Raw genomic sequence first — 10241 nt, forward strand, 5'->3', positions numbered from 1 at the left:
TGACCGAAAAAGAACAAGGAAGACGACGGCAGATGATGGTACACGACTAGGATCTCCAGTCATCTCCCGCGCTGGCGCAAATGTCCATACCAAAAATTTCCTATAAAATTTCACGCTGGGGCCACAGCAAACATTAAATCGCATAACAAGCGTATATATAACAACATATGCCCTAAAATTTGGTTGGCATATAATGCGCCTAACTGGCATATGCATGCAAAAGTGGAGGCCATATACATACATGGCAAATGCTTACCGAATTTGTTTGGATGAATATGCAACTTTGACCGGCTATAATAGCGATTATGTTGAAATTGAATTGCGATCTAATATGAATATTTTCATGAATTGTCAAAGCACCAAATACGACTTTGCCATACTCAAATATGATTTATTACAGACATAGAAAAAAACAAATGGCGCAAAATATTTTCGTGAAATGTTTATTACAATCTCACGAATCGCCGCTATATATGAGTATTTATGTTCGTAGAAATAATAATTGTTTGATTGACTTGTGTTGGGAGTGGAATATGAATGTTTAAAATGCCACAGATTGATGTTTGGTGAAAACTGCTCCGATGTGGGTTCGAACTCCGGTCGTCTGGATTATCATCCACCAGCTATCTCGCGCGGCTATTTGAAATTTAATTCAACAGCGGTTAAAACTTTCGAGTGCATCATTGACATTTCAATATGATGTAATGTGTTCTTTATTAGGATCTAATATGATTTACTGTTTCATGATTTTCTTCAGCATGCAACACGATTTACTACAGTACTGAATCGATTTAAATTATACGCTTATACGACACACAAACTGCATCAGTGTAATATACGCATATGATGCGGATTAAATATATTTTACGACAATGTACATCATAAAACTGATGCTTATTATACCGAATTGCGACTTAATTTGATAATGGTATATAAAATCGAGTTTTTACATTTTATGCGATTTCAAATATACACAATACATACTTTGATTGATATTATATGCGATTATGATTTATTCGGATTTCTTGTAAGACTTGGCACGTGCAAAATTATACGATTTAATGTTTGCTGGGCAGCCATCTCCCGCGCTGGCGCAAATGTCCATACCAAAAATTTCCTATAAAATTTCACGCTGGGGCGTCTGCGACTTCAACACAGCTGAATCTTGCATCACGACAACGTGCCGGCTCTCCCTTGTTGTGAACAAGTTTTATGAGGAAAAATGTAGCCCAACGTTACCACATCCACACTGTAGCCCCGATCTCCCTGTGATATTCTATTGTTTCCAAAAAAGAAGTCTCAATTCAAAACGTAGAGGCTGTCAAGGAAGCATAAGAAAGGCAACTTTTCCACGCTTGGGAGCATAATAGGCATCGAAGTTTTGAGTTAAAAGGGACTGTTGTGAAAGCTTAGATTTTATTCAACAATTCCCGGAATCAAACTGCCTCGTCTCGTACGCATAGATGTTTGTTTTAGATCGTGATGGAGAGTTGTAAGTGATGAAAAAATATGGAAACGAGGAATCCGATGCAATTTCAACTATCAGAGAGTCACCAAAATTCTACAATTTTGTGCTTTGACTGTATACAACACGTCCTGAATCAAATAAAGTTACTCTCACAGTACTCCGATTGTGAAATAAAGTAATACTTCAGAAGTAAAAATGTTCAAAGTTCATAGTTTTTTGTAGTTTACGTCATTTTTTCCCGAAAATCACAATGAACTTCTCTGTCTTGATCAACTTAATTAATCCTCTCAAACTACTCTATGATTCGTTCTCTGACACCAAATGGCTAGCTCATTAGCTGTAGTTTTTGCAAATATTGCAGAGAGTATCAATATTAGTAGATAATTTTTTAGCCCAGTGTTTCTATAATTTTGTTAGTCGATTTTTCAATGTTTTGAGACAATTAGAGAAACACTGGAGCAAAGAATAGCGTTTTTTTCATAACTAGAAGCTTGAACATTTAAAATTATGTACATCCTATTTTACGCTGACTTTTTCACGCAGTTTCAGTTTTTCAAAAATCACTCAAAAATATCGATTGGAAGTTGTTCCACAAACATTTTTGTAGAGTATATCTGGTGTTATTTGCATCATAATATAGTGTCGCCTTCAAGATTTGTGAATTGTAATTAATTAAATATACCCTCTTTAGATTAGCACTTATGAAGGCTGTTCGGATTGTAGGGAATACACTACCGTTTTGTAGCAACAAATTTTAGCAGCTCAAAACGCAAATGTAATTGAATTTCAATATAAATAACTCAATAACAATATCGTTCTTATTTACTACTTACAAAGATAGTTTCTCTTTTTTTCCTCCTACAACGATTCGATCAATTCGTACTCAAACACTAGCCTGCATATTACGTCAATTATTACCTAAAATAGTGATCAGTAAGTGACATCAACTTACCAGTAAACTTTGAGTAGTTTACTATTTCTCTAGTTTGTTACTAGTAAATTGGTTCCCACTTTTTATTAGGTATTATTTATTATACTGCCGCCCTCACTACTAATAGTTTCCAGAAAAATGCCTCATTTAATTCTCAGTTTTATTTGACTTACAATTCACCTGCTATTCGTTTTTATTTTTGTTTAAATTGTCTGCTACTCTATTATTTCTATCTATCGATGTCAATTTCCACTAGACCGGCTTTCGCCCCAAATGATGTGGCCAGATCAGTGGGTTTCTTACAAACGCAGTTTTGAACTTTTGACATCTTCAATGAAAATAATTCATTAATATTATTTGAATACTCGAGACCCCTGGTCCTGATTCTTATTCAACAATAATTTTTCAATATATTCACGCACCTATCATTATTATAATATAAAATCATTGCCAGACAGCATTTTCGTTCAATATATTTTATCCACTACCAAAAAAAGCCTGCTATTTTATATCATAGGATGTTTTATTCATACAGGAAAGGTAAGTTTCCTTAGCCTTTTTCGTTCGATTTTCTCGGCAATTCGCGATTGATTATGAACCAGAAACTTGCAGCTAAAATCAAAACAAAAAGTTTAAACAAAAAAAAAACCTAGACAGGAAGCCCAGACAAGAATCTAATGAACCGATTATCATCAAGATGTCATGAAGTACAGCAATGTTTGCAACCAGGTAAAATAAAAAACTTACCTGTTCTTAATAACGCTTGCCTAGCAACAGAAACGTTCTGAATCGAGTTTACTCGTGTTTACCCCCTTATAATTATCATAATATGTTTCTGTTGCTATGGGAAACTGGTCAACAGTTTTCAGGCAGAAATAGCTGCATTAATAGTATGTATAAATGTCTACCTCAAGAGAAAATACATGTATGCTAGCATTTATATCTTCTCAGGCCGAGGACACAGTAAATGCGATGCGGAGCGATTGATTGGAGCTCATCGCGTGCTATGACGTATTTAGACGTTTCAATAATATCACAATCTAGTTCATTCTACATGTAAACGTCCTAGTAAAAGGATGCCAGATATGATAACATGTCTTCGTTTTGTATGCTATTGAATTGTTGTGAGATATTTAATTTAGTAAAAAATAATACGTTTGTGAAACTTTTCTCGAAAAGAATGGTGGGTTATTTCTATGATATCAGGTTGTGAGGTTGACGAGGGACTATCATTGGCTTAGTAAGCATTTGTTTGTATTGATTAAATTATTGATTGAATGGAATAGTTTTCGAATTCAATTGAATTTAACATATATGCTTCATAAGTTTGAGTTTAAACAATCGCCATGTAAGATCAATTCATGCATTGTAATAGATGTAATAGATGTTCTTCGTTACAATTAAATTTTATGACCGTCCTTTTACGTTTGATATTATGCCTAGAACTACCAAAATATGTGAACGGAAGAATTGTCAAACGATAATCGTATTTTACATTTCCCTCTCAAATTATTGCATTTCTCAGGTGTACGTAGTTCTCGAACAGCGGATTTGCTTGATTTGATGAACTTCAGGCACTCCATTTCGATTTTGACATGCACGTCCAACGTGTATTGTTGAATCAATCGACGTTTTCGTAGCAAATGGTTATCAGCATTTTGCCTAATCATCAAACGGTATGCGTAGAAAATCAGTGAGCAGAAGATATGAAGGCATATCTTCGAATGAAGTCTTGAATAACCAAGCTAAAGCGTTGTGTTCATACCCACTTTTGTAGACCGTGTCAGGACAACACATTCCGGAGTGCAAGAACAAACATGCGGGTACAGAATTACCCCCGGCTTGCATGAATCAACAACTTCAATTTGTACTTTTAACGCTTTAAACTTGAAAGTTCATTTGCCTCTAGTTTCTGAAATAACGAACATTCCCACGCTACCCAGTTTAGAAGTACGTGTTCGGGAAACACATTTCGGTGTGAACAAAAATACCCACGACTTGCATGTATTTACAAAAAGGATTCTCCCAGGCACATCGAGTTGGAAGTCCGTGTTAGGGAAATACTTCTCGGTGGGAATAAAAATACCCCCGACTCGCATGTACAGTAATTTACATTTAATGCGATTTTTTTTTCAATTGGACAGATATGTAATGTTACACGTTTAATTGGATATTTTTACCTCTAATTGGACATTTTTGTAAACATAGAGTTCGGGCCCAAATTATGGCCCCACATTGGAAGTTGTCACCAGACGTCGACACTATACCACTCTCATCGCCAATGTCCAATTACAGGTCAGAACCGCCTCCAATGCGACACTGAGTGGTGCCTCGGCATGTCGCACAGTGGTCCCTCAGAAATTCTAGGTGGCATTAAATAGAAAAATGAATGAAAATGCCTTGTAATTTGGTGAACGGGGGTTTTCGAAAATGCTGAATCTATTTTTGAGTCATTTTGGTTATGAACTCCAAAGCAAGGGCAAGGGCTGGGGGAGGGGATAAAATTTGAAATTTTCGAAAAAACACGTGTGGAGTGTCTAAATATATGTTTTCAAACTTCCTGAAAACGTTTTCAATATTATTTTTACCCAAAACCCAAAAGGGGGTGCAGGGAGAGGGGATAAAATTGCATTTTTTCGCAAAGCGGTCGGTTGCGGGCGGAAGTCATAAAGAGAAAGTCTAGAGGGGACCCTAAGGAAGACATTTCGCTATAAAAAACTTTGGAGATTTTTGGAGTATTTTTTGTAGGTTTACTTTTGTATAAATTCAATGTAGAAATATACTTACCTTCAAACACTTATTTCACAGCTTCAAATTTTTTTAAACTAAAAACGGAATACACATTCTAAATCAGCAAAATTCTCTATCCAGAACACCGTCACATTATTTTTTAGCGTATTTTGTAGCACTTGTGCAAAATTTACAAAACATGCGTGTTGATCGCTACACTGGTTCACTGCATCAAACACTATGTTGCCACGTCGTTCTCGCAACGAGAGCCGTCACTGAAACTGTTGCCATATTTGATACTAGATGCTCTCAAGGTTCTAGAACAAAACTAGACCATTCATTTGGTCAGGCATTGTTGTTAATTTTTCTATTTAATGCCACCTAGAATTTCTGAGGGACCACTGTGTGTCGCATTAAACGTAAATTACTATATTTTCAAAGAGGATCTTCCCAGGCCCATTGATTTTGAAGTCTGTGTTGGGGAATCCGTCTATCGGGCCAATCAAAACGTGGTAGTTAGGACCTCAGGTTAGGACGTGTAGATAACGCTTGACATTTCACAGCTATTGTTCATTTTGATAGATGCGTAGTAATATTTCCTATCAATTAATGCAAACATCTTTCCGATCTATTAAAAAATGTTGGAATTTTAAGCATTCGAATTCTTCCATTTTTTCCTGCATGTTCTGTGTTTAGGTTTTCGTTTGACCCCCCATATATTTGGATTAAGTGCGTTTCCCATACAACATCCACGTCACGTTCACGTCCCGTCACGTTCCGTTACGTCAGTTATTCTACCATGCAATTCATATGAAAACATTCACATACACCGGCAACGTAATGACCCGTCAGCATACATTCAACGAAAACGACCGGCAGGATTTGTAGAAAAGAATAATTGACGGAGACGGACGGCTCGTTGGTTTTTTGTCTGGGCTTTGTGTCTCGGCTTTTGTTTTGATTTTGACTGCATTTTTTATGCCAACATATCTCCCAGTTTCAAATTTCTCAGTCAAAATCAATTCACGACTAGCTGAGAAAAACAGTCTATATATTATTATTGTTAAAAAAGGGTCGGGACTACAGGTTTTAGGCATTTAAATAATATAGTTCAATGATTTTCACTGAATTTTTCTAAATTTAGGACTGATTCTAGGCATACTGATTTGAAAGAGGGCGTTGCAATTCAAAATTGTTGTAGACGGCGACACCATGAATAACATTGAATAAGTCATTCGTTTGACATTTGACGTGACGGTGCTGGTGCAAGCATTGACTGCATGTGTGAATTGGTGGAGACGTTGACGGAACGTAGACGTAACGTTCTATGTAAATCGCACATTAGATGTAATCCCACGTCAAAAAGAATTAATCTGGAACGAGCTTTGTCAAACTATTGAAGTTGAAGGCTGCTTTTCTTACAAAAGTTGGTGTGCTTGCGTTACAAAGAAATCAGATATGAAATCAAATTTCAATTCCAATATTACATATTAAATTTTTCTCTTTTTATTTTCATCCTCCTTTGCGGTACCATCCACTGAATATTAATTTCTACTATTGAGTGTAAATACGGCTTAATCCTTATTCATTTCTTTTGATTATTTTGGAATATTGAATACGGCACTTTGCGTACAACTGTCAAATAAACAAAATAATGACTGATTCGTTGAAGAAATTGAGGACTCCGGAAGATTGATTCTGTTATCACGAAACCCCAAAGTGACACGCTACCGATAAGATAACGACGAGCATAGGACACATACCCGTGCTTAATTAGTCATAGTTTTCCCAGTTGCAATCGTTGCGATCGTTCTTTGGAGAGGCAAACTGTTCAAACAAAAACAGAAGACAGTCAGCGAGAAAGTTGCAAACGGTGCGCCTACGCTCCGTACTATATTTGGGGCAGTGCGTATCGCGTAACATATGGTGATGGAGCCTGGAGCTGGTGTGAATACGGCGGATTTGATTGCGCTGAAAGAGCGAATGAAGATTATTGCCAGTGCAGATCCCAAGCAATACCACAATGAATTCTCACTGCGACGCTATCTGCTCGCATTCAAAACTGTAGACGCTGCCTTCCAGGTATCCCTGCTTGATTTTATTTGCCATATTTGGTATTGAAATGTCAAATTGATTTGAATTTTCCTCCAGGCTATACTTAAAACCAACAAATGGCGTGAAGAGTACGGTGTCGAGAATTTGGTCAACAGCCCAGCAATTCAAGCGAACGCTACTAAGGCGCGAGTATTACTACACAGAGACTGCGTTGGGCGACCGGTCATCTATATTCCCGCGAAAAACCACTCATCTGAGCGAGACATCGACGAGTTAACTAAATTCATCGTTCACTGCCTGGAAGAGGCATGCAAACGATGCTTCGAAGAAGTAACCGACAATTTGTGCATCGTATTCGACATGGCTGATTTCAGTACTTCTTGCATGGATTATCAGCTGATCAAGAATTTGATTTGGTTACTGAGTAAACACTATCCAGAGCGGTTGGGGGTGTGTTTGATTCTCAATGCACCAATTGTGTTCTCCACAATTTGGCCAGTGATCAAAGCTTGGCTGGATGAGAAAACATCCAGTAAAGTTTGCTTCGTTTCCGGCGAACAAGAATTGTGCAAGTATCTCATCCCGGATATTCTGCCCACGGATATGTGAACGCCATCCGAGTGATTCTTCAGAGACCGTAGCTTCGATACTACCGTACCCACCATCACTTTTAGAGCTACTAGTGAGATATATTTTTGAGAGAATAAAACCTTGCGTAAGTTACTAGGAGATTTCAAATTCAATTGGCTCAAAGTCATTGATATAGAAGCATTCCCAACCGTTCTTAACAATATCCTTTTGCTGAACATTTCCAGACAAATTCAGGATAAATGTCCGTACTATTTTATTTGGTGTTATATCTTAACCGAGAGCGGAATTGCTTGTAAATGTGTAGTGATCATAGCCGATATGTACAAACGTGAATTGTCAAAGGTGCATATTGTTGAGAATAAATGTATTACTGTCGAACAGAAGACGGAGATTTTTTTTATAATATAAACATACCTTGAGTTCTTGTTTATATACATTTAATTTCCTCTAACAAGGCTTACCAAATGTCGAGTGGTTAGCGTCACACCTAACATGCCGGTTCGGGTTCGATTCCGTTCTGGTGCGAGACTTTCCATCAAAAGAAATTTCCTACGACTTGCCCTTTGGTCACGCGTATTCTAGAGCTTGCCACTCAGAATGCATTCAAGACGTGTTGTTTGGCATACAAATCCCAACTAAGTACTAATAAAAAAATGACACATGTAAGAGGCTGTCTACATACCACGTGGACAACTTAAGGGTAAGAAGAGGTTTCAAAAATGGCCACGCTTGTCCACGGTGAGGAGGAAGGGAGTTTAGATAATGGGGCTGATTCAGATGCGCGAATGAGAAGTGACAGCTCGGAAAAATTGCCTCACTCAATTTCCGAAGGCGACTGTGGTGAGATTTTTACATTGAATGAACTCTCATGAACACACACTCAATTCTCGTGGGCGATTGCTGTGGAAAAACTTGTCATTTTGACTTTTGAAGTCGTATCCTCATTCGTTATCGATACTAGAGCAATGGAAGCCAAAAATAGGATTAGGCACATCCAAAGGATTTGAATGATCTCTAATTCAATGCAATCTAGTTAAACTGTGAATTTTAAAATAATTTATAATTATTATTAACATGTAGTCAGTTCAAGTATTTGGTATGCTATTACTAATGACAACAATATACATCTTCTGCACCGCTATAACGCGGTACAGAATTAAAATGTATGTTTACAATAGTTGACCCTAACTGATACGAGAAATTCAATTCCGCAAGCCTTTTCCTTTCTCCAGAAACACAAATCAGACTTTCAAAAATTACGAAAAGTAGTTAAAAATCGTGTATGTTTGATCAACTACTTCCAACTACTTGTGAAGCATGATCGGTGTCATCCACTAGTGGAGCAGCATCTTCACCAGTAGTTGCGGCTGGAGTATCATCTGTGCTCATAGCTTCGTCCTCATCAATTCCGAGACCCAGCTTGATCATACGATAGACGTGAGATGCGTGCACACCGGGCTCATCCAGTGAGTATCCAGACGATAACAGCGCAGTTTCGGGCAGTAAAATTAAAAGATCCTTGACAGCTTTATAGTTTTTATCAGCCTATTGTCTATGGATAAAATTTAGCTTTGGAAAACAGTTCAAAGGTGACAATAAATATATCTTACCTTGATGGCTTTTATGTGAGGAGACTATAAAATTCATGTTCACTGCAATCTTATAAAGAATGGTCAAACTTTTACGGAATTTGCACCGGACACTAAATCAAAGCACGAATGCGGAATCAAAACACGGATGCGAAATCAAAACAATTGAAATAACATACACTCATATTAATGCAAAGGGACTATGCAAAAACAAATTTGAAAATATATTTTTTTATCTTCTTATCCCAGTGATATTATTTTTCATCAATAATAATATGAGAAAAACATTCCCCCTTATTCCGCGCGGCGAATGAGGTGAGATGGCTCAAGTCACTGCATTCCCGTTGGCGAATGGCGTGACTATAGTTTGTCACTAGGTGAGATTTGAAGTCGTGTCCTCATATGTTATTGACTCGGGTATCAAAATAAAGTTTAAAAGTAAGGTACCTTCCTCAATGAAGGGAGAAACTTTGCTATCTCATGTCACTCGCCGCGGGGGAGTGTTTCGCCTCCGAGGGGCCGCAGAATGCGCAAGTGTCCCTACTAACGAAGGAAATCTTCGTTAAAATGTGATATTTTCTGGAATACACTTCTATTAGGTTGTTTGAGAAGTTTGTGCCACCACTGATGATAATCAAATCGAGACGCAGATCAAAAATATTTATATTCATGAGTGAACCTGGAACCTGATGAACCTGGAACCGGGTGAACCTTGGTTACGTAAAACGCTGCAATGTATGGTTCTACACTATTTGACCGAAAAATTAAATGAATGGATCGTATCTCCATCAGCGACTCGCTTTATAAACGCAACGCAAATTCACAGTTTTCAAGCAAATCGTGATGGGCGATGGAAAGTTTAAATATTTATAACAAT

At 37.4% G+C, this 10241-nt stretch overlaps 1 protein-coding gene and 1 long non-coding RNA gene across 2 annotated transcripts; one reads left to right on the forward strand and one right to left on the reverse strand.

Annotated features, from left to right (window-relative positions):
- The first annotated feature begins 6781 nt into the window (after positions 1-6781).
- Positions 6782-8158, forward strand: LOC129779496 (uncharacterized). The gene is made up of 2 exons (XM_055786992.1): positions 6782-7211; positions 7281-8158. Exons 1-2 carry the CDS (start codon positions 7053-7055, stop codon positions 7791-7793), a joined length of 672 nt encoding a protein of 223 aa, XP_055642967.1. The 5' UTR covers positions 6782-7052; the 3' UTR covers positions 7794-8158.
- Positions 8159-8808: 650 nt separating this feature from the next.
- LOC129763142 (uncharacterized) lies at positions 8809-9701 on the reverse strand. The gene is made up of 2 exons (XR_008740804.1): positions 9386-9701; positions 8809-9327 (listed from the first exon to the last, which is right to left on the reverse strand). It is a non-coding gene; the product is annotated as an uncharacterized LOC129763142 (long non-coding RNA).
- Positions 9702-10241: the final 540 nt, after the last annotated feature.

Source organism: Toxorhynchites rutilus, chromosome 1 (genome assembly GCF_029784135.1).
Source record: "Toxorhynchites rutilus septentrionalis strain SRP chromosome 1, ASM2978413v1, whole genome shotgun sequence".
Lineage (NCBI taxonomy): Eukaryota > Metazoa > Arthropoda > Insecta > Diptera > Culicidae > Toxorhynchites > Toxorhynchites rutilus.

Excerpts from the sequence above, each read along its gene's own strand:
- LOC129779496 (XM_055786992.1), top strand. The coding sequence starts at position 7,053 with ATGGTGATGGAGCCTGGAGCTGGTGTGAATACGGCGGATTTGATTGCG. Across the intron at positions 7,212-7,280 it reads CTGTAGACGCTGCCTTCCAG|GCTATACTTAAAACCAACAA; the intron begins GTATCCCTGCTT and ends ATTTTCCTCCAG.